Source organism: Podarcis pityusensis (genome assembly GCF_964106645.2).
Source record: "Podarcis pityusensis genome assembly, chromosome: 10".
In the NCBI taxonomy this organism is placed as follows: Eukaryota; Metazoa; Chordata; class Lepidosauria; order Squamata; family Lacertidae; genus Podarcis; species Podarcis pityusensis.
This window is the reverse complement of record NC_138035.1, coordinates 26,174,217-26,199,783: the sequence shown is the minus strand read 5'-3', so window position 1 is coordinate 26,199,783 and position 25,567 is coordinate 26,174,217. Positions and strand designations below refer to the sequence as shown.

At 39.1% G+C, this 25,567-nt stretch overlaps 1 protein-coding gene and 1 long non-coding RNA gene across 2 annotated transcripts in view; one reads left to right on the top strand and one right to left on the bottom strand.

Moving 5' to 3' along the window:
- The window catches only part of NUAK1 (NUAK family kinase 1), a 49,426-nt gene that overhangs the window by 17,520 nt on the left and 6,339 nt on the right, over window positions 1-25,567 (top strand). The window contains exons 2-6 of the mRNA XM_080971699.1: window positions 6,713-6,833; window positions 18,070-18,221; window positions 18,805-18,870; window positions 23,684-23,803; window positions 24,154-24,286. Of these exons, the coding sequence (XP_080827825.1) occupies window positions 6,713-6,833; window positions 18,070-18,221; window positions 18,805-18,870; window positions 23,684-23,803; window positions 24,154-24,286 (592 nt within the window). The remainder of the gene's footprint in view (window positions 1-6,712; window positions 6,834-18,069; window positions 18,222-18,804; window positions 18,871-23,683; window positions 23,804-24,153; window positions 24,287-25,567) is intronic.
- The window catches only part of LOC308457718, an 81,343-nt gene continuing 80,223 nt past the window's right edge, over window positions 24,448-25,567 (bottom strand). Inside the window, exon 7 of the long non-coding RNA XR_013977075.1 lies at window positions 24,448-25,354. This is a non-coding gene — a long non-coding RNA (uncharacterized lncRNA). The remainder of the gene's footprint in view (window positions 25,355-25,567) is intronic.

Genomic DNA, 25,567 nt, shown 5'->3' with positions numbered 1-25,567 from the left:
GAGCTGCTATGAGACTAATCGGGTTTTTTTTAAAGCTCTTTGTATGATGCATTTTTAACATGTTTCACACTGACAGTTGCATACTTTCCTCCGTCAAGGGATTATGTTCTTCCTCTTACATTTCCTCATCCCACTCCCTTCTAGGCTAATTTACTGCAGCACAAACAGGTTGAAATTCCCTTTAGATGCCACCGCTATTTTTTCAACAACAAGACAAATCGGCTTAAAACCCACAACTTCCATAGGGGAAGTTGTGTAGGGTGTTAGGGAAATGCAGGGAAGTTTAAAACGTTTTCTTTTTCACTGTAGTGTCTTCAAGGTTAAATTCTGTTTACTCCTGGCCCGTAAGATGGAAAGTCTAAAAGGAGAGGAATGTTTCTTACTGCAATAGCACTAAATGCGCATAAACTTTTGGAACTGCCTTGAGCAAGCCATGAAATATTTATAACTCTGCAAACCATTTGTAGCCATAAACAAAAATGTAGCCGTGTGAAATGTATTCATATTTTCCAACATTTCTTTTATAAACTAAAACAAACAAACAAAACAAAAACAGTACAACTATCTCAGTTAATTTATTGAAATCATTCAGTCCAAAAATTCAAAATGACATGGAGACATTGCATCAGTATGCCTTCACTTGTCAGATCGTGGAGTGAATTGGGGATTTAGATGTCATCTGGTCAAATCACTGCTGAGACAGAAGACCCACTACTACAGCGTCTCAGATAGGTAACCACTGTCATGATTGTTGCTTCAGTTTATATTCATTTTTTCTTCATGGCAATATCCATGGGGTTATCGAGGCAGGGGGCATGCTTGCAAGCCCTATTCAGTGGCAGACCTTGGTGTCTCAAATTTCAATGGCGTGGTGCCAAAATTTGTTATCCCCTCTTCTCGCCTTCCATTCTACGCCATAGTTGTGGGGGCCCCAAAGACCCGTGGGCAAGACCCTAAACCTGCCTTCTTCCCAACATCTCTCTGTGTGCGCTGTCTCCAGTCTTCCCCATGTTGAGTGGGGGCTTGCACTTGCACGAACATGAGTGGAGCACAGTCAGGGACCCTCCTTTATCAGGCCAGTGTCCCTGACTGTGCACAGTTCTAGGAATTGTGCACATTCAAGGAATTGTGAGTACAAGTCCCCTGCAAACCTACCCCACCCAAACTGGGGAAAGTTGGGGACTGAGCAAGAGGAATATTGCATAGGTATATTGGGGATGGGGCTTGCATTCACACCTCTGCCTCTTGTTCACCCAGCATGTTCAAGTAAATGCTTGAAAGCATCTAATATTGTGATGTAGGTTAGGTTGGGACATAAAACCCTTTCAGACTTTGAGCCACAGTAAAATGAACATGCACAGAGGGGACAATGGCACTGCGGCAGCAGGCTCCTCCCTGTCCTGTGCTCATAAGATGTTTGTAGCGAAGCCACCATGTGGTTTAGCATGAGCTGTTTGCTCTTAAAATTAAAAAATAAATAGATCCTCCTATGACAAAAATAGTAAATTCCATGCCCAGATGAGGCTAAATGGAAATTTTGTTATTTGACTAGACTAATGAATTTGAGACTGTAATTAAATGGTTCCTGAGGTTTCTTGGTTATTACTGTCACAGCACAAACTTCTTAAAAAGCTCCACTGCATGATTTCATTAGAGATCAGTGGCATGTGTGAGTGAGTGGGTTATCCTACAATATGCAAGAACGGCTCTAAGAATGTGCAGATATATAGCCAGTTATCTCTATATCGCAAATGAAAATGAAAACAAATCAAAGTAAAAAAAAAAGATAACTTTATTAGTTCCCACTTTATGATTGGTCTTTTTTTTGCTGTTTAGTGTATAGGAGGATATAGAACCTTGTAAGCTCTTGCCCTTCACTGAGTCAAAAAGTATTCGCATTAGTGATTCTGTTCTGATTAATGTTTGAGTTTCTAGAGGACAGAATTTCTTGTGGCAGTGGTAAATTAAAAACGTAAGCAATATTCTGTGCTTCCTACAGGTACAGAACAGCACTTTTTCTTGTAGAGGCTTGAGTAGATAGTACGGGCGGCCTAACAAAAGCAATTTTTTGCCACTTCAATCTTTTTTTAAAAGTTGTGATGAATAGTCTAAATTAATTGTTCTCCAAGAAAGAATCTGCTTGATGAACAAACACTTTCACAAGATGTCTTCCTTAAAGACAATAATAGCTACTTAGGTTTACATGAGACACATCCATTATGAATAGCTCCTGGCATCAATCCCATCACTGAGATGTCAACAAATGAAGGTTGCAAAATCTCTGGTATTAAAGTATAAACATACTTTTGAAAGGATTCTTTATTCTCAAAGTATTTGTGTTAAAATTCATTCATAAACAGAATTCTGTTAGTGGTATTTATGGTGCTTACAAGAAAGTTCCTTAATGTTTTGATATTGTAATAAAACACATTTGGATCTTGTAGTGCTCTATGACTATTAAAAGCACCATAATAATCTGAAGGGCACCCTTACACTTACAAATATTATTTTTATTTGCGTAGCTGAAGCCATTACAGACCTTACAGTTATAGGTGAATATGCGTGCATGTCTCAATAAAAGTGATTTTAAATAGTTGGATCAAATCCTCAGCAGTCACAGATACGTTTTATTTATTTATTGAAAATGGAAACGAAAGTACTGTATTGCCTTGGTTCTATTGAAGGATGAGTCTTACTCTTAATGAAAATCGGGACCATAGACAACATAACTGCATTAAAAAAGGAAGGGTTTGTAAAAATAACAGTTATATGAATATCATTTTGATTATGTCTTTTCAGAATGAGGGTTGGTTTTTGTGTGTATGTGTGTTTGGTAGAGTATCCAGTTTATGCAGCTTTCTCCTATAAGCTGGTCCTATTTGGCCTGGACCCAGATGCACTGTTTTGCATTCACTGGATGGTATGATTCCCCCGCTGACCCTAGATGGTGAAGAATTTGCTCCCTTATGTGTTTGACAACAAGGTCCATTTGAAATTCTTTTCGAGAGCCAAATGCAGGGCTGTTTAATACTAAGCATATTTTTATCAATGTCTATATTTATTTTTCCCAGGAATGCATGTGCTGGTCCAAAAGCCACCCACATCCTTCTTTCATGCAGAGCATATATGCACTTGCAGCCTCTCCCGAGGAACAAAATGAGAGAAAGAAAAGCCAAGCTTTGTTTGCCAGCTGAAACTGCCTTCCAACCCTTTGGAATTTCTTAAGCATTTGTTCCTCCTTCTTACCATGATTAAAATTGCATCCAGCCTTGCTAAAAAGAAGGCTGCTCAGAAGATCCTTTAAGCCAAAGCTTTGCTTTAAGAAAGAAAGAAATAGCTTAACTTTTAGACCTTTCCATATGAAAGCTCCTCCCCCAACTTTCCTCTTAGCACTTCTAGTACTAATGCAATACTAGCCGCTTTCTATTAGTTCCTCATGAAGCAAGGGGGGGGGATCTTGCTAAAGATGGATAAGTGTATTTATGCTGGGAATAAATAAAAGTACTCAATCTTTGCCACTTTCTTTTCAAAAATGTGATGATCAACTTTAGTGTTAAAGAGGGGGAGATACAGCCTTAAAAAGTCTTTAAAAAAGTAAGGCTTGCCATATGATGGGGATTGCAGCAAGCTTTGTTAATATATTCCACTTTTAAAACAACATGGAAGGAGTACATTAGTGAATTTCTGAGCTTCATTGATGTTGTAGGCCAGTACTCAACATCTAAAGGTTTTTTCTTTTCTTTTTTAAAAAAAGTTTAAATAAAACTGAAAAATCACAAAACATATTATTGCACATACGTCTTATGCAATAGGTGCCCATGAGTCTTTTGCAACCAAGTTCTACATCTGGCCTTGCTTTTTAAATAGATTCAATAAATCAATATATCCCAACAACAAATCCTGCTGTTCGAGTTATGCAACAGAGGCTTTTATGTGCACCGCTTAGGAGTGCCAATGATTAAACCGTATAGAAATGTAGTAAATAAAACAAATATTTCTAATAGGATGATTTCCATGACCAAATAGAAGGCGGGACTTGTAAGATATAGTGAGGCTTCTCCAAAGTCTTTTCATTCAGTCTTAAAAAGATTACATCTTTGTGTTTTAACGTTTTACAATTTAAAGCAAATCAGACACGCAGGGACTTCATATAGGGATGGATGCCTGCTAGCATTCATACTCTGTGTGGATGGTTCATGTTCCATCATGTTGCCTGATTTGATCTCTGTAGCTTGTCTTTCACTGGGAACACACAGTCCCATGTGGCTTTTAGACTGTGAATTTGTGATTCAAGTTTGGCTATTGTTTCCTCTGTTCCCACAGTTCCTTTTGGAAAGACATCTACTCCCATGATTTAGGAAGGATGCAGGAAGGATATGGCTACTGAATGATTGCATAAGTGATGCAGAGAACATGAAATGTAGGGTTCAAAGAGCAATGAGGGCATCTAGAATTTTTTTCAGTTCATTCTGGAATTGTAAGTGCAAAGAATTATTTTAGCTTGGGGGAGTGTTGCTTGTTAAGAAGATTATGATTGAAATTGATCTTGAGTTGGTAGGTCATATTGCTACTGATATTTTTACTTACGCTGCATAATCAGTGTACAAGATGTTATGCAAATAAGGGTCCTGCCACAAGGAGCTTTCAGTCTGAATTTTCGCAGTGAGGGAGGGAGTGATGATAGAGACAGGGTAAGAACCAGAGATACACATGCATTTGCAAGGCACCCATGCTTCATTGTACAGTAATTAGGAATATAGGATTCTTCCTATCCTTTGTTGTTCCTGTAGTTCACTCCTCCCTCTGGGGCACACCTCCTTGATTCTGGTTTAATTTGAAAAATGTCCAAGCTTAATCTTGGAATTGGAGCATGCAAAGTCTACCCCAGCTTCTAGTTCTCTTGCATTTTTCTCCATTCTGTGTTACAGATGTGCTTGTACACTTGGATAAAGCATTGTGGAGGGACGGGACGGGACATTTTTTATGTGATTGTATGCAAGACTACATTAATATTCTTTTCATGCAGTATTTTACTGATGCAGCCATATGGCTGGAGGGGAACATGTCAGCTGTCTGGTCCAACACCCTGCTCATTGCAGGAACATGTGTTAATAAATATCACAAAATAATATTAATACAGCTGTATGTACAATCACATTAATGTTTGTGGTATTTAATCAATGTACACAACAGCACTTATTCTCTTGTACTTGTTACATACTTTTAAAAAGCAATTTGAATGTTATGTGCACCAAGATTTTTCTTGTGATAAACAAAACTATGAATAATTCCTGATATACCAGTTCTACTTCAGTAATACGACTGGATAAATCAAATTCAGAAATCCAAAGAGAAATTAAGGTGAAGAGCATTTTGGAGAATGTGGGAACTGGAGATTTTAAATATGTTAACCAGCACTTTGAATTGGGTCCAAGATAAACCAAGAGCCAAGGGTTATAAAGTAGTGGTTTGCTCTAAATATGGGTTGTTGTCGGCACCCTGATCACAATATCTTGCACCAGTTGTAGTTTCTAAAGATAGCCAACAATAGATATACATGCCCATCTTCCTTTAATAGATCTTGTTGGTTTTCCAGACCAACACTTACCACTCAGCTGTATTGTGCAAACTAATTGCCAGTTTTGAAAAGGGCAATAGCTTTGAATAACCTAGGAGCAAAACAGGTGATAAAACAATTTCATCAAAAGCTGTAACATGTTCTATAAAACATTATTTCTGACAACAACAACAACAACAACAATTTATTATTTATTATTTGTACCCCACCCATCTGGCTAGGTTTCCCCAGCCACTCTGGGTGGCTTCCAACAAAGACCAAAAATACACCAAAATATCACACATTAAAAACTTCCCTGAACAGGGCTGCCTTCAGATGTCTTCTGAATGTCAGGTAGTTGTTTATCTCTTTGACATCTGATGGGAGGGTATTCCACAGGGCAGCGCCACTACCGAGAAGGCCCTTTGCCTGGTTCCCTGTAGCTTTGCTTCTTGCAGTGAGGGAACCGCCAGAAAGCCCTTGGCGCTGGACCTCAGCATCCGGGCAGAACAATGGGGGTAGAGACGCTCCTTTAGGTATATTGGGCCAAGGCCGTTTAGGGCTTTAAAGGTCAACACCAACACTTTGAATTGTGCTCGGAAACATACTGGGAGCCAACTTAGGGCATTTTCACAAATGGCATTGCCACCACCCACTCTTGTAGACAGAATAAAGTTCCCCATTGGTTAAAATGCACGATTAATTTTAAAGTGTCTCATGTTCACTTTTTATTCTGCATTTATCATCATTTAGAGTTAATACACTGCAAATCATAATGTGCTCTTAGCACTTCTAACACACTTAGGTTGGTAAGTTTACATCAAGAGTTAGCTTGGCCTAAATTTGTCCCCATTATCTTCTAACACTAACTTAATTTGGACCATGAGTACACTTACTCTGCATGTGCTTTGAAAATGCAGTCTGTAGAAATGAATGGCTATGCAAATAAAGATCCAGTACTACTAGCTCTTAAAACGTGGGTTGTATTTGTCATGATACAAAAGGAAAGGGTTGTGGGCATGTATTGTAAACTTTATTTTGCTCATTCCATATTTTGCCAGCATCTAACATCTGTATTCATTTTCTGGGGTCTCCTAATGGATTACTTTCATCTGCTTTGTTCCAAGAGTAATACTCAATTTCCTGAATTTATAGGTTGCAATAAAATCCATCCGTAAGGACAAAATTAAGGATGAACAAGATATGGTTCACATCAGACGGGAGATTGAGATCATGTCATCTCTCAGCCATCCTCATATCATCACTATATATGAAGGTTAGTGACTGGTATTCTTTTCATCATCTGTACCATTTACTCATTCAGTTCTAAATTTCTTATTTCCTTTTACATCAGGGGTTCTCTATAACCTTTTCTTCCTACCTACCTGTAAGAAAATGTGCTTATTTGTTTAATATCATAAAAGTTCATTGTACACGAATATTAATGTAGTAAAAAATCTTTTCCATTCCACTGTGTTGATATGGTTGATATATACCAGTCGTTATGGTGTTTGGGAACCTGTAGGAAGAAAATCAAGTGCTCATTTTGCTTCTCTACCTGAGGAGGTGGGGGGTTAGGTTAATAGGATCTTTTTCCCAGCTCCACCACCAGGACGTTCCATTCAAAAGCATTCCATTCCATTACTGTTGCATTTCCATTTTGTCAGGTTACTCTGGCAAAAGTGTAATAGGTAGTTGTCATGGAAGCATCTTGTCACTATATAGCTGGCAGAGGAACTGTGATGCAAAATCCGGCACTGATTACGTATTCACTGTCCCATAAGTAAATGAGGTGATCTCACTCTAGATTATTGTTATGCATTTTGAGTTTTTATTTTGTTTATGTTGTAAACTGCCTTGTGAACTTCATCTGAAGGGTGGTGTATAAATTTCATAAATGATGATGAATATATGATGGTGATGATGATGATGATATTGTAACCAACATTTTCCTAATGGTTCCTGAGATCACAGAACAAGTTTTCATCTAAGTCTGGGTACAGCTGAGCATCCTTTTGAATCAAGATAGCAGACTGAACTTTTCAGAACTGCATGGATTTTTTGATGTCTTAGACTTGAGCAAGTCTGCGGTTGCTAGTATTTAATAAACAAAAACTGTCATTCATTGCTGACCAGAAATACCATTAAGTGTGAAATAATCTGCTAGCGTTAGATGCAGATTGAGAAGAAAGGCCACCATGAAGTTTCTCTTTAATCAAATGTGGTGCACTGAGGAGGGAATTGGCATGTCTTTGGGCCTCAGTGGAGGTATACTTTTGTGACTCAGCCACACTGATGAATAATGGGAAAGGGGCATATTTTAACCTGCAATTAAAGCTTTACCTATTACGTAAATCAGTTAAAACTCATACAGCCTTAATGGAAACCCTATTCTGACAGCTGATGCCAATGATTTAAACAAGGAATTGCTTGGAATCATGTTGCAGTATCACATATTGAGTTGTTCAAATACATGTTCTGTTAGTTGAAAGGAGATGAATATCTGACTTTTTTATTAAATAAAATCTTAATAGAATTTCTAAACAGGGAAAGGGAGGACTTCTGCGCCAGCACAAAGGTTGCAAATGGAGCACATTTTTCTGAATGTAGACTGGAACTACCCAAACACACACACACACACACACACACACACAGAGCGCTGCAGTTGTGTGTCTCTCCCGTGCAGTTAAACTACTGAACAGTCTGAATCCATGCAGAGTTGGGCATGGCCAATCTTACTGATTTCAGTGGTGTGCATAACAACATAGGAAATGGCTGTACATTTAAAGATAAGCAAAAATAAAAGAACACATGTCAAAGAAACCCTTTCCTCACCACCTTAATTATTAGCCCAGGAGCAGAAAATATGGTCGTACAGCTGTACAGAAGTACAGCTTTCTTCTTACACAGTGAATGAGTTTTGTCATATATTTCATTATTTTCAAAATATAGCAGCCTCAGCCCCTCTTGAATTCTTAAGCAGCATTCTTTCCTTTAAACATTTGAAGGAATACTGTAATCTTTTTGCATTGATTCATCAGCCAGTAGTTTATCCTAGAGAGAGCTTTTATGTAACCTTTGCATCAGGAATGGAGAAACTGACCCTCCAGCTGTTTGACGCCCACTCCCATCAGTCCTAAACAGTATGACCAATGGCCAGGGATGATGGGAGACAGGACCCATTAACATCTGGAAGGCCAAAGGTTCCCTATCCTTGTTTTAGAAGGCATTGGGTGGAGATGAAGAATCTATGGCCCTTCAAGTACTACTGGACTTCAGCTCCTAGCATGGGATAGGTTGAAGGTTGGTTCATCCTGGAGAAGAGTGACTAGTGGGGTGCCACAGGGTTCTGTCTTGGGCCCGGTCTTATTCAACATCTTTATCAACGACTTGGATGATGGACTCAAGGGCATCCTGATCAAATTTGCAGATGACACCAAACTGGGAGGGGTGGCTAACACCCCAGAGGACAGGATCACACTTCAAAACAACCTTGACAGATTAGAGAACTGGGCAAAAACAAACAAGATGAATTTTAACAGGGAGAAATGTAAAGTATTGCACTTGGGCAAAAAAAATGAGAGGCACAAATACAAGATGGGTGACACCTGGCTTGAGAGCAGTACATGTGAAAAGGATCTAGGAATCTTGGTTGACCACAAACTTGACATGAGCCAACAGTGTGACGCAGCAGCTAAAAAAGCCAATGCAATTCTGGGCTGCATCAATAGGAGTATAGCATCTAGATCAAGGGAAGTAATAGTGCCACTGTATTCTCCTCTGGTCAGACCTCACCTGGAGTACTGTGTCCAGTTCTGGGCACCACAGTTCAAGAAGGACACTGACAAACTGGAACGTGTCCAGAGGAGGGCAACCAAAATGGTCAAAGGCCTGGAAACGATGCCTTATGAGGAACGGCTAAGGGAGCTGGGCATGTTTAGCCTGGAGGAAGAGGAGGTTAAGGGATGATATGATAGCCATGTTCAAATATATAAAAGGATGTCACATAGAGGAGGGAGAAAGGTTGTTTTCTGCTGCTCCAGAGAAGCGGACACGGAGCAATGGATCCAAACTACAAGAAAGAAGATTCCACCTAAACATTAGGAAGAACTTCCTGACAGTAAGAGCTGTTCGACAGTGGAATTTGCTGCCAAGGAGTGTAGTGGAGTCTCCTTCTTTGGAGGTCTTTAAGCAGAGGCTTGACAACCGTATGTCAGGAATGCTCTGATGGTGTTTCCTGCTTGGCAGGGGGTTGGACTCGATGGCCCTTGTGGTCTCTTCCAACTCTATGATTCTGTGATTCTATGATTCTGTGATTCTATGATTCTGTGATTCTATGGTTCTGCATCTGGAAACATTGAAGACTACTGGTTAATGGATGTATCGAGACTTGCTGGTGTGAGCACTATTTTTTGCTGTAAGGTTTTTATATCAAGATTCAAAACACTTGCTTTCCTTAAACAGGATCCATGTTTGGGTACCCTTTTGACCTTGTTTGGCTAAAGGTGATTAACCTCTGCATTTGTCAGCTCAATGTCAATACAAACCACCCATTTTCAATGGTGGCCAAAATCCACATGTATGTAAACAGGCTTTCTTGTTTCAGAATTCCTTTTGTAACTTGATCAAAATGAATTTATCTCCTGGATTATCTGCAAGAGGCAGATCCACAGTTAGGAATCAGGAGAAATTCCATCCTCTCCACAGGACTCTAATTGGCAGCCTTTTGACTGCAGCTGGAAGGGAAGTGCTTTCAAGTAATTTTTTAAGGACTGAGTAGATTAAGCTGACTTTTCCAGAAGTGTTCTGATTTTCAGAACATAAATTTTAACTTAAAAAGCAAAGCTCTTTTTACCTTTTACCCCCTGAAATCCCTATGTTCAAGAGTTAAATTTTTTTGAGCAGAAACATTATTCTGTGGACTTGCTAACCTCAGAATAATGTCCCATCTGGCAGCACTTTATTTCAGTTTAAAACCTGAAAACAAATGTAGCCTGAAGTTCCTTATTCCTACACAGCCATACTAGCAGTTAGAATCCTTTCAGCCCTGGAAATGTCCTTAGTTCCATTGTATGATGGCTGTGTGAAAAATAAATGTTTAAAGAAGCTAATATGTGCTAAATGGTACAGCAGAAATGAATTCAAATCTAAAGTCCTGGCCTTGTAGTGGATTGATAAATATTCCCGTTATTGTGAGACTGCTCCTACGTTCACATGATGAATAAACCACACTTTGCTGAATTTGGTACCACTGTAATCAGCCATACGAGATCCAGTATGCTACTGTCACAGGAAGATGTAAAACCAAATTGCCAGAAATGCATACCCCCATAATTTTGTATCTGAATTTTTATGCTTTGAGCAAAAGAGTAAATGCGAGAGTGTAATCCAGATTTGGCTAAGACCAAATCTGGAAGTAATTTGTAAGTCTCAAAGCATGGTCTGAAACCATTTGGTGCAGCAACCTTGCTAAGGTTAAGCTAGTCTGGCTCAGATCAATGCCTGGAGAAGAATAAGCAATGTCTGCCTAGGAGCCTCTATGTACATTGTCTTAGGATCCACACTGGAGAAAGCTGGGATACTAATGATGATACCAACAACACCAACCATTAAAACAAAATACAACTAAAAGCCATAAAATAGCAATATCGCAATGCAAGCAATTACAACCGCTAGAGCAAACCAACCAGAATCTCCAAAGTGCTGAATGAAAAGAAATGTGTTGATTAGGCAATGGAAGCCCCTCAATGGTGTTGCCACCCATTCTCAGGGAGCACATTCTAGAGTCTGGGCATGATAATAAAAAATGCCCTGTCTTTGGTCCCAATACAGCATGTAACATGCAGCAAATGGGACTGCAAGAAGCACACCCACCCACCCTTTCCCACCAGAGCAGGTTGATATGGAGAGAGGCACTCCATCAAATACCTAGGTCCTAAGTTCTTCAGGGCTTGGCATGTTAATAATAACAACTTAAATTGGGCATGGTAACATAGGCAGCCAGTGCAGATAATGTAAAACCAGTGTAAGATGGCTCTGCACTGGAGGACTCCTTCATACCCTGGGGTGGTATTCTGGACTAGCTGCAGTTTCTTTACCATCTTTAAGGGTAGCCCTCCATAGAGTGCAGTGACTGATATCACTGATCTCCAAACTCTATGATTACCATACCCAGTGGCTTAGATGTCAAATAACAATGGGGGCAACATGGGGGGACCCTGCAGCATTACTGCCAGGGAACTAAGCAGAAGTCACACGGTACTGCTCTGTGGAAACAGTTGTCCAGGTACCCAGTGGGGTTGAGATGTAGATCATTTAACAGACTGAAGACTACTTCACATAAATGGAATGTATGTATAAAGTACCAGGCTCATTAATTTATATGGGGATGGCAGGTTGAATGTAATTCTTTCTATTGCCATTCTATATTTTAAAAATGAAAAAACCATATACCATTCCTCTCTGAATGCCCATGGTCTGATGCAGAAGTGTCCTTTCTCTGACTAAAATGTGTATATAAAAACAGCAAAGATGTGGGAACTTTTGACATTGTCCTCAGTGTATTCAATGCAGAATGCCAATTGTTTGATTTTGTTACTTTATCATTAGCAACACCATCTAACTACAGTTATCTAACCCACTTCCTTTTTATTTCAGCCTTTGGCTTTAGCTATATTATTTCCATTGTTTACATTTGATAACACCCAAGATTATAATATAGATTTTCCTAGAGGCTAGTGATTGGGAATTGAAGTAATATAAACTAAACTAACCTCCAGAGTCTTCACGCTCCATAGTCCTTGACTTCCTTGCATTCAATATACTTTAACACCTAAATAATACTCGCTTGTTGTAAGGAGGCCAGGCTATGAAAGTGGGGGGGAAAGCTAGCACAACACACAGCTAACACAAAAGAATTTGTGTTCTTTTCTAAATATACTTTTTATGTTATACACTGTGACCCAGCATGGGCCTCCTAGAGCTAGGCCCCATTCACATATTTCTCTTGCTTCAGGAATCTCTGAAATAAGCAGTATAACAGAATGCAGGAAGGTATCTTTTCTATTACCCAGACAGGATCTGGGTAATGATGGGATCCATCATTAATTATTAATTCAAAATATTTGCAGCACTAGCCAAACTCATCACTGGAACATTCCCAACTGCCTTTTTTGGGGGCGGTGGGAGGCAGGAAAATCCATACAACCCAGTACAGTATTCTGCATTTAGTTGAGGCAGTCTCTGATTCTCAAAGTAAGGAGAATATCCTTTATGGCCACAATTAAAGATTAGAATAGCCACACTGTAGCTCAAGTACACTCAGATTTAGTGGGGTGGACTTCACATGCAATGCAATTTTAATAGCTTCCAGCTTAAATCCAGTAAACTGGATTATATGATTGGGTAAACTGGCAAAGATCATGCTAGTACAAAAAGGTGTGTGTGTGTGTGTGTGTGTGTGTTGTGCTTGATTTGGTTGGCTAAATAGCACCATTCTCATTTCTCCCCTAAAATTATGCTTAAACTTAGTATGTTTTATTGGAGTTGGATAGTATGTGTTAACAGGGAAAATATTTGTCTGTGTGTCTTTAACTTAAGACTCCTGCAATTTAATCACTTACTTAACAAAGTTTTTTTTGGTTTTTTTTTATATCAGTGTAATTTAAAGCAAAGGGACGTGGGTGGCACTGTGGTCTAAACCACAGAGCCTAGGGCTTGCCGATCAGAAGGTCGACGGTTCAAATCCCCGCAACGGGGTGAGCTCCTGTTGTTCGGTCCCAGCTCCTGCCAACCTAGCAGGTACCACTTCGGCGGGAAGGTAAACGGCGATTCCGTGCACCGCTCTGGTTCGCCAGAAGCGGCTCCCGTGGCCAGTAAACTGAGATGAGCCCCGCAACCCCAGAGTCGTCCACGACTGGACTTAACCGTCCCTTTACCTTTAATTTAAAGCAAAGGCCTAGAAATGCTTTCCACTTAGATCTGAGTAGATGGCATACAACTGATTTTAGATCTTATGAATGGTTTTCCATTATTCAGATGTATTTTTTTTTAAAAAAATATTCTTTAAACTGAGTAGTTTTCAGATGATTTTATTGAATGAGAAGGTTATTCTGTCATCTGTCCCTAAAATTAAAGACCAACTCACTTGCTGCTCTGATTTGGCTGACCTTTAATAAAAGACCACTTTGTATCATTGCAAAGGTACTTCTGTCTGCTGCTGTAAGGAGGGTAATAAAAATACCACTTTATGGAAAGACACCAGATGGAAGGAATGTCAACATACTGGAACTAATTTAGGAGATTGCTCTGATATAGAGCAAAGGCATGAGGAGAATTCAGATGGTTCCAATGTGAAGAGATTGGCTGCCTCTCTTAAAACAACAAACTAAAATTCTTATCCTGGGGTTACATGTAAACGGAAAGCATTCAGTCCTCAAGGTGGATGTCGGTTTAGAAAAATACCGTACAACTACAGCTTTTATTCTCAATTTAGGATTCCAGAAACAGAAATAAAGTGGGACGTGGGAATAGTTTTACTCCCATTTTAAACATATACAAACAAACAGTTGTAAAAAAAACCTAGCTAGTGTATAAAAAATGTAGCCAAAATAATGTATAGCTTTTTTATTTGCTTTTCTTAGCTTGTGCTTGTCCCATCAGTATACACATACTGTTTCTACCTTTTCACATATAAACTCTTATTTTCAGCTTGCCTCACAAGAGTTTCTACTTTTTCATGAGCAAGTATGTTTTTAAGAGGAAAATTATGCCTCATTGGATGCAGTGAAATTCCAAAGTTCTGAACAAGAAGAGAAGTCTGTGTACTAGCAAGGTTTCCTTCGAAGTTTGGAGCTCCGAATAGAAGCTGAACTCATCATTTCAAGCCTTCTAAATATAGCTGACAAAATGCATTCAGGAGTTATGATAGTACAAGGAGATGTGATGGAGAATAATGGATTGAGTGGTTACAAAATGTACTTCAGTTCAGACACATCTTTGGTAATGAGCATGGAAATTCTTCCCCAGTTTTACATTCTTTATCCTATAATAAACTCCCAAGTCAAAACCACCTGGCCACAATCATGATTTTTTTTAAATAAAAAAAATACCGATATCAGAATAAACAAACACATTTATTCTTAGAATTAAGGGGAGGAAGTTAATATATTGATTGTTTAAACACAAAACACTTTCTTCTAGTTGTATAAAGACCTAACTTTCTACTGGAAAGCATCATGGCATTGAAAGGTACATATACACACTCCGCAGGGAAACTGCATACAGAGCTGAAGGTTCCTGCTTTAAGCCCCAGTGGAAAAAAACATATTTCTAGGGAGAAGACGTTCCAGACATGACCTAATAGCACACCTTCCTATGCAATCTTGTCCAATAGTGAACCCCCTGGAGGAGAAGTAGTCTCTAGGGGTCTCGTAGAGATTTTAGTCAGAACTCACAGGATCCTATGGGGAAAAGTGTGATCAGACTCTTTCAGGTGAGCAGTTCATAGCACCTTTTCTGAATAACATGCTGTGCATCATAATTGCTGACTCCCAGTTGTGGAATGGTTCAGGGTAGTTTTTCTTTGTCTGGCATTTCCATTTTAGCAAACGAAAAAGCGGGAGAAAGCCAAGCAGCCGTTCCTCATTAAATTTGTTTCTGTGAGCAAGGTGGTGGCAGCAACTATACAGAACTACTTTAGAAACTGTCCCAGCTTTACCTGCATTAGAATGGCAGGTCATAAATCAAATGTAGTAAAAATACAGAGGGAAATAAGCATTCCAAATAGTTATACTGAAGCAATTAGTCTATCATCAGCTTAAATATTAGGTCTTAAAAGGGCATAGCATTTATTTATCTCATAATTATTTGGAATAAATAATACTGTGTCTAAACAAATGCATGTAAGTGTTAGGGGAATACCATAACATCTCTCAGTGTAGTGTTATAAATTACAGTATGGCATTATATGAGCATTGCAGTGATATCTCAAATTTTATGGAACATATGTTTAGCATGATGAAAGCCCTTCTCCAGGTACTGTTGAGGAGAGACAATAGCTGTGTGACACAACACTTGCTTTGCATGTTGAAAAAAATAAGTTAAATCAGGGGTAGCACTAATTAAAGTATTTCAAGTAGCAGGGCCAGCTCTGCCAGAAATCTTGAAATGCTGTTGTCAGTCAGCCTAGATAGTATTTGCATATATGTGTAGTGCCTAGTATATTCTTATATAGTATTGCAGCATTTGCATCTTGGAGTAATTAATTCACTCCAGTAAAATAAAAAGAATGTAAACTTCAGTGGCAACAAAGATTTTAGCGTGTGGCCCCAATCCATTTAGTCTGTTCTGTTAATGACAGCTGAACTACTGTACTGTATAGTGACTAAAGTAAAGGTAAAGGGACCCCTGACCATTAGGTCCAGTCGTGGCCGACTCTGGGGTTGCGGTTCTCATCTCGCTTTATTGGTCGAGGGAGCCGGTGTACAGCTTTCGGGTCATGTGGCCAGCATGACTAAGCCGCTTCTGGCGAACCAGAGCAGTGTACAAAAACGCCGTTTACCTTCCTGCCGGAGCGGTACCTATTTATCTACTTGCACTTTGACTTGCTTTCGAACTGCTAGGTTGGCAGGAGCAATGACCGAGCAACGGGAGCTCACCCCGTCGCGGGGATTCGAAGCACCGACCTTCTGATCGGCAAGTCCTAGGCTCTGTGGTTTAACCCACAGCGCCACCCGCGTCCCCTGTATAGTGACTAACTTGTGGCTAATGTGGTGTTCCAGATCTAGAAGGTGATACACTTTTTCTGTGCTTTTACAATTTTGTTAAAAACTGTACCTTAGTCATATTTGTCAGTAAGGACCGGAGTAGGGTGATAAAATTACTTTAGCCTATCAATTTTGATGCTGCAGTCTAATCCGTCCACAGTCACCTCATATAGCTTCCAAAGTTCATTGTTAATGAGGATGTAATCACTGGAATGAATCAGTGCTTCACAAGCTGTTAGACAATCCTCTAGTCAGCAGCCAGTGTTTATCTGTCTGCTTCCTAACACACACACACACACACACACACACACACAGAGAGAGAGAGAGAGAGAGAGAGAGAATTTTACTGAACATTGTAATGGGGCAGAAAAAAACTGCAATCCTTTGTCTTCTACAAGTGTGAAGAGACATATGCCAAAGCCCATGAAGCTACAGGCTTATTGTTGAGAACTTTTTCTTTCACATTCTTTAAATGTTCATTGGCTGAGCCTTCCTGCAGTTGTCATAAAGCTGTGCACTGGTTGTATCACTAATTCTATCACTTTAGGATTATTACTGTAGCATGGAAGAACTGCCCAGTGCAACCTTGGTTCAAGGAGATGTCTCTGTATATTGTATGAATCAATAATAAATCTTTGAAGAAGTAAACAGTCTTTTCTTTATGCCATGGAACAATGTTTCCCATGTACCCGATGAATTGAGAACAGAGAAGAAAAAGTATTCTATGGCAGCTAAAGCAATTCAAAATGGATCAGAGTAAGACTGTCTGAGATTGCTTATTTATATGGGGAATTTATACCCCCCCCCAACAAAAGTCTGTTGGAGTGGCTAACATAAATTTAAGCCAGCAAACCAACAAAGAAAAGCCATAATCAGCCACATATAAATAAAACGGGAGCTGCAGAAAACAGTAAAAGCCAGCTTATAACAGTATATAAAAACTCAGAAATGAAAGGTTCTTTTCAAGAAATGTCTTTAATTATCCTCAGTTATTATGTGATCTTCCACAAAGTACCTTTCAAGTGTTACCCACAAAAACCCATTATTTTGAAATTTGCCTTTTTCCGCTCTAGGAATGCATCAGCAATCAATCGATGTCATGCATGTATGGACTACATGCCTGTGCTTGTAATACTTAGGTTTTCCCCTGTTGCAACAGCATGACCAAGTAAAGATGGGGTAGTTTAAATTTGTAGTTGACCTATGTTAAATAACTCATTTGCTGCTCTCAGTTGGAAATCCCTGTACTTGACTGTACCAGACCACGTTCAAACACTGGAAGTACATTAAATATTATACAGATAGTTCACTATATTCCTCTAAACCTTCTGGAACCAATGCATCGTTGCCTTGGATAAATAACAATCAGTTTTTTCAGTCTTCCTGGTAACTGGGTCTACATTGCTTTCTTGCTTCCTCTCTCCTAGCTAAAAGGATAATTGATTGAAGAAAGGGTGTGTGCTTTGTGCGAGGGAGAGTGCATGCGCAGAAGTTCCAGCTGCCACATTACTGCACTATTTTTCTAGCAAAATCAGTGCAAAGCAACCCTTATTGCCAAACCCAGGTTCAAAGGGCAGTGAAAGGCACCCCAGGGTAGCAACATGGAAGAAACTGGTCTGAAGCAGATGGGAATTCAGCAGAGAAGAGCAATGCTCCCTCCCTTTTCAAGGCTGATGATGTGTGTTTTGTGTGTTCAATGCTTAAATCTAAAAAATTAAAAATGCAGTTGTCGTTTTTTATCTCTAGTGTTTGAGAACAAAGATAAAATTGTGATCATCATGGAGTATGCAAGCAAAGGGGAATTGTACGATTATATCAGTGAGAGACGAAGATTAAATGAACGAGAGACAAGACACTTCTTCCGGCAAATTGTTTCTGCTGTGCATTACTGCCACAAGGTGAGCAAAGGATTAACTTATTTTGTAAATTTCCATTTATTCCCTTTTAAATACCTTAATTGAGTTTGTTTTTAAAGTGGGGAGGTTCTTGCCATCCCACATGACAACTTAAAATCCACAGCAGATTTCTGAGTGCTTTAACAAATCTTTAAAAACTGTGATGTGGGAATAGATTGAGACATTAATATTTGAAAGACAGAGCACACTTTTAGGGATATAACTCGCCCTGTCTAAAAGCCAGAAGCTGGAAGAACTAAGATTTCCTGTATGGACTAACTTACAGTATTGAGATATATTGTTTTCTGGTGCCTGAGAAGAATGAGGAGGGAAGAACTGGGGTTGGAATTGAGTTCCGAAAAGAGTTCCCCTGCTGCTTTACAGGCTTTGTGGGAGGATAGATTCCAGTCATTCTTCCCTTAACCACACAGCAAGTGACTAATACATCTCCTGTCACTAGTTACTAGACTGCAAGTGTTATGACTGAAGTGTAAATGCAAAGACCACCCTGGTGGCTTGCTTTTTTAATCCACCCAGTATTCTCCTTTCTGTCCCTCCTCACCTTTCCTTTACTTTCTTGTTTCAGAATGGTGTTGTCCATAGGGATCTAAAACTGGAAAATATTCTTCTTGACGACAACTGTAATATTAAGGTAAAGGTCATTTCTGTTCTCTGTGTATTGTCTGAAAACTTTTTTTTAAAAAATCACAGGAGCTACTTCTAAACCCATTCAGTGTTTGCAAAAGTGAAATGCAGAGACTATTTTTTTCCTGACTACTTCAGCATTACATTTTTGTATTAATGGGAGTTAAGGGAACAGTCTCTTTCACTTCAAGATGAGTAACAGCAATTAACAGGAGAAACAGGAGAATCGCCATAGAATACAATTGACTTTACAGGTGGTATTTTTGCTGGCTGCTGGGAATATACAAACGTTCTTGGTCTGCAAGGTTCAAGTGCATCCTCTAGAGCCCTCTGAGCGTCCTTTTGATCACATCTAACAAATAAGCAAACCCTGTAACAAAATAAACTCAAGCAAAGCACATGTCCTTCATTAGGAAATGGCCTTGGAACTCCAGGCACAATGATAGCTTTCAGATTTGCTTTCGGTGATGTCATAACTATGTCAAAAATCCTTAGCGAAAGCATGGGAATGACCTTTTCATGCTTTCTGCCAGGAAAATAAAAATGGCTATAATACAAGATGTGTGATGCTGTTCTGGGAAATTAGTGCTGTTCCCAAGTTTCACCTTCAGCTATTGAAAACTCAAATGGTGCTTAATCATATGATACAAGCATTTCTTATATCGGTACCAAATTTCCCATGGCATGGTTTGAAAAGCAGTGACCTTAGTGACACAAAGCAGATCTGGGTTTGGTTGGTGCCTAGATAAGGGGACCACCAGGAAACCCCACATAAACCACCTTGACTTTTGCGGAAGAGAAGATGAGATATAAATAAAGAACAACAATTGAAAGTTCTGCTCTTTACATGTCATACACGCTTTAGCCTTGATGCGTGTTTATGAACACCTGGTGTCTTCTTTGTTTCTGACATAGAACGTAATTGGGGCATTTATAGTTAACAACACAGTCCTAAGCATGTGCACGTTTGTCATCTGTGAGATCAGTGGCTCACAGCAATGCTAGTGAAACATATATGAAAGAACTGATGGTGAAGAAGAAAGTTCATACCACTGAACTGGAACTTACTGCTTCTGAAAAGTCATACTGAGCCCATTACAGTGACAGAATTTGGATTTTCTCAAATGACGCTTCATTTTCTTCTTCTTTCCATCTTCTCATACCGCTGAGGCATGTCTGCTGCGTTTGATATCAAACAAGCTTCCACTATCAGCCTTGATACTGTAGGCTTAGATCTTGCTTTTGTGGTTTCTGTATTAATCGCAGGGACTTTCCCCTCCCTGCTGTTTCACTAAACAATATTTGTTGGCAAGGAAACACATCTGGGATTGTAAATTATTGATGTGCAGTTGAGTAAATCTGGAGGATCTCATTTCCGAAAACATTTGCAAGTATACATTTCTAGGAGACTAGAAATGCACCGTTTTGCAAGTTAATAGAGCTGCTTTTGTCTTTGTAAAAGATTTAACCCTGATCACTTGTTTTAAATGATACAGTTTATCCAGTGATTTTCAAAGCATATTAGAAATGTTTAGGATAGAATGAACCTATCAGTTGAAGCAGATATGTAAATGAAAATGTTTAATATCAAATGAAAATATTTAAAATCAAACTTGCAAGTGGTCCGTGCAAAGGATTTAGTTTTCAGTTTATCTTTTGTGAAGTGGTGGAAAGAGTATGACTCTTATCACCTTCTCTGGAAATGAAGTTTTCTAGCCCTTTGCTGCAGCTGCTGTTGAGCTTTCACTTGCAGACACACTCCTACACTGCACAATGACATCAGGGTATGTCATTGTTCTTCTGTAATTGTAGGAAGTGCCAGCTTACATGCAAGGGAAGTCCCCACATTACCAGGAACCGGAATACAAATACCTAAACTTTGCAAAATCCTGTGGTATGAATCTCTTCCTAATCTCAATTTCAGTAGTGGAAAATGACTGCTGCCTATGTTATGATGCACTTCTACACTTCTTATTAACTTGAAGTCAGCAAGAATTTACCACAGCAAGCTGCACTTTTTTTGCTCTAAACAGTTTCCCACAAGTTCTCACAGCACCTTGAAAGTGTTATTTACTATAACATACAATGGGCACTTAGGAAGCTAGCAAGCCCAAGGATGCAAAGGCAAAGGATGATAATATTTTCCTAAATTAAACAACTGACCAAGTTACCGCCTCTCTCTTCTAAATAACCACAGAAGACAAAAATGCAGATTTAATTAAAACAGTGGGATGTTGGAAAATGAAAAGGGGAAGCAAGATAAATGTATCAACCTGGTAAGGAAATCAACAGGGCTCTGACTGTGTGTTTATAAGTATTGTTTTATTTGTTTAGAACTGTGCACTCCATAGACAAATCTTGGGTTTCATGAACATTGTACACGCTTGTCAATAATTCAGCTGTGTTTGCTAGTCTGTGAGTCAATAGAAAAAGATCCAGTTTCTTAGCTGGTGCAAACTGAAGTAAAGGAGCAATGTCAGTTTACACTGAGCCCAAATACTTGAAGGGAGTGCAGGATTCATACTGAATGAGTAAATTTCATCATGTTTTTTGTAAGTAGTGGAAACAGTCATTTCCTCGAAGGTAAGGGAATTCAAAGTCTGGCTTTGCAGCAACCCCTCCCTGTTTGGAAACCTTTTTTGAATTAATACTTTGGCTCCATTTAAGTGCCAGGAACATGAAGGAATCTTGGCTACTATGATTTTTTTCCCATATTGGGGGGGAGGGAAAATGACAGCTCTAATGGGAAAAGCTGATAAACATCAGTCTGTGATTATGGGAGTTGGCCGTGATAGAAACACTGTTTCCTGAATGACTGAATTGAAAACATGGATACCTGTTAGGAGCTGGCTTTCCCCCCTAAATGGTATATATTTATATATGCATGTAGATATTCATGCATTTTGTAGACTATGCTAGGGGACAGATTGTCCTAAGCACAGTGTACCATGCAGTATCAGAATTAGCATGAGCTGTGGCATGCCCTCCAAATAAAGTCAGTTCCACTGACTACTCCACAATCTCTAATGCTGAAACGATTAAATTTAGATTGACCAAACCACTGTTCTTTAGCTCAAGACTGAATTCCTGCCAGCCAATCAGAGTGATTTGATAAGAAAGTGGAATTTATTTAAGACAATTAACCGCAACCTGAGCCCCAAGAATGCATTTGCAGACTGCAATTGTACACCAGCTGCTTCTAATGAGATTCTAGGCCAGTGAAGGTTTTACAGAACACAGTTTTCCCATAGTTTTCCTCTAAAGGATTACTACAATATGGGTTGAGATACCAGGTTTGTTTTTAGAGCCTTGTTGCAAATGAACTTGAGATGATACATCACAGATACACCACAAATATAGATGTGACAGCCAACAAACTGGTACATAGATGTATAACTGGATTACATACAGTAGATAGTATTTAAAGGTGATGTAAGTCAAAATGGCAGTAATGTACACTGCATATAATGGAGCACAGGGCAATGAAGAGTCATAAACCACAGCAGTGAAAAGGGTCTCACTGGCCACCAAGTGCAATTCTCTGCTCTAAAGTAGTACCTTAACCCATGTAGTCACCCTCTCCAGATTAGGTAATATCCTGATAATAGCATGCCAACAGCAGGTAATGATTATCCAGAAATTCCTTCTAGGTTAAGGGAATCATTTCATAAAAAATGCAAGCCACTCAAGCAAATGAGTCAGTCCATCCACATTCTGCAGAAGAAAGGCAACATTCCTTGGGGTCATTGCCTAATTGACAAGATAGAGAATTACTTCCTCATCGAAATGTAGGGATCACTTGGATCCTGACTCCTGGGTATGGAACAAAAGCCATGTGCTAATCTTACCCAAGATAAAACAAAATAAAACTGTTCTTTAGTACAAGTCCACCTCATTTAGGAACGATTCTTGGGCTGTACCAACCTCTGATGACCTAGAGAAGGAAAAAAGACCAAGACCACAAGGAAAAATAAATCCTTTCTAAACGATTAAGGCCTAGAACTTTACATATTGCAAATAAACTCATGTGAATTCTCATATTCTTTTACTAAGGATGCTTCTGAAATTCTGTTTTTGCTTTCCTGATTTTTCTCCCAAGATATGGAGTTCCATATACTTGGTTGTGTTTTTGAAGTAGAACTGATGCATTAGATAGCCATCAACATTCCGGTTTTTTATTTCTGAATTTTGTACAGCACATCATGAATCCATAGTTTGCTGCATGTCTCTCTTCCACTATTACCAAAGTTCACATATGTATTGTTGAAATACTGTATTTAAAGCGGTATTGAAGTTTGCATCAGGCTTTTTGGGGGTGGGGGTTTTACCAACACTTGTGTTCATTTTAGTCATTCATAAATAGCAGAGAAAAGCAAACTTGATGTGACTGATCATATAGGCGTGCCAAGAATCTTTTGTGTTTTACCAATGCACAGGACCACATGTGCACATCAGTAAAAAAAATAAAATAGAATAATATTGGATGAACAGTCACATCAACATTGTTTTTTCCAATGTATGTGCAGATTTGTAATGTAGAGTTGGGAAAAGTTGCAGGTGAACAGAAGGAACTGAAAACTGTGGGAAACTTGGAATTTATTTTAGAAAATCTCTTAGTTAAAACTGAATTTAGAATAAGTGGAATACAGGGCAGAGCAAACACATTGAGCAATGAGGAGAAAGCTTTTATCAAAGCGATTAATTAGCCAGGGCCCCAGATTGATACTCAATGCCCAGGTTGGTGTGATCAGTAAATCACACTCCCTATCTTACATTTTGGTAAGTTACACTACAGGACTTGGTTGCATTTGTCTTCACAGATTGCAGACTTTGGACTTTCAAATCTTTATCAGAAAGACAAATTTCTTCAGACTTTCTGTGGAAGCCCACTGTACGCATCTCCAGAAATTGTCAATGGAAGACCCTACCGAGGCCCAGAGGTAAGCAGAATGAGGAAGAAAGGAAGTGAAATGAAAATATTATCACACATGAGACCCTGCAACAAAACGTTGCAATGTGGTACCTGTCTGGAGCAATGACTGCTTGGAATTTGATTAAATGATCACAGCCTTGGCCTTGATAAATCAAATAGATTCTTCATCTTTAGCATGAGGAACTGTTAAAATATTGCTTTCATTAGTTTTGCGTACAAACCGCCAGATTTTCTTGTAGCTATCCTGTAATATCTGTAGGATATTAAGCATTGCTGGATGTTCAATGCTTCTTTGAATGTCATAGACTTCAGGTGACCACTTTTCTGTCTGTTATGTTTCTTGTCTCTTTGCTTTAGGTTGACAGCTGGGCTCTCGGTGTACTGCTTTACACCCTCGTTTATGGAACCATGCCCTTTGATGGCTTTGATCACAAAAATCTAATCAGGCAGATCAGCAGTGGAGAATATCGTGAGCCAACACAGCCCTCAGGTATCAAAAAGATCTGGCACAGTGAATTAAAATGATATAATAATGATTTGTTTTACCTATTTTCTAGTCCTTGGTTTATGGAAGTCTTAGGATAATGGTAAGATAAATGACAAAGGGCAGGTGGTTCTCAAATTACTTCCTAATTTCAGCTTTTTAAAAAAAAAAAAATGACTGTTGTGGGAAACGTAGAGGATTCTATGTTAGTAGATTTTATTGCTTTCAGGAAACTTTGCCCACCTCTCTTCAGCTATATCTAAGACAGCAGACAGTATTTTCGTTTTTGCAAATGGAATTGGTCGGACAAGCTGTAAAATGATACACATATCAGTCCTGGTAACTTTGCACAGCAGTATACATAAAAAAATACCAAGGAAACGATGAATAGCCCTGGAGGAGCAAATCATTATCCCAAGAATTTGGTCCCATGTCTACCATCAATAACAATAATTGCATGGCTTCTAGAATCCCAGAGACCTGTGCTCCTCCAGATGTTGAACTTCCCACTCCCAACAGCCCCAGCTAGTGCAGCTAGGGATTTAAGGGAGTTTTAGTCAAACATCTGGAGGACCACAGATTCTCTAGCTTTGTAGTATACAGGAGGTGGCTGATGACATGGTGGCAAATTTAATAATTTTAGACTGACAATTTGATCACAGTGGTAGCCTTTGACATGATAATCTGCAGTGTTTATCATGGGTTGAATTGAGAGTTGGGCTGAAGAGCGGAGTAAATTGCTTCATTTTTCTGCTGGTTGTAGAATAAAAATCTTCAAGCTTGAGAACAGTGGAGTTTGCTGAGGTTCTTGAAGCAATGAGTTGTGTTCATAAGTTAGCAACAATAAGAATAAACTGGACTCAAGAAACCAGACAGAAAAATATTTTATTTAAAGGAGAGCAGGGATCGTTTTGATTATAAGATCAACTATTCTGGATCATGTCAAAGGTCCATCAGGTCCAGCTTCCTGCTTCCCACAGTGGTAATTGGGTGCAAGCAAAGTAGGGTTTGAGGACAATAATTATTTTCTGTTATTTGTCTCCTGCATATTCAGAGGAAAGATGGCCTTTGAACCTGGAAAAGGGAATATATCTGAGAATTGATTGCTATATGGAACCTTCTAATTTAGAGGCAGTCTGCCTCTGAATAAGTTGAAGTTAGAGAGGCCAACAAGAGAAAAGGGCTTAATAAATATGCCCCCTCTCTCCAATAACTCATTGCATTTCAACAAAAGCTTCCAAAATTCTCCCTTCCCTACCCACCCATTTCATTATCATTATCAATACC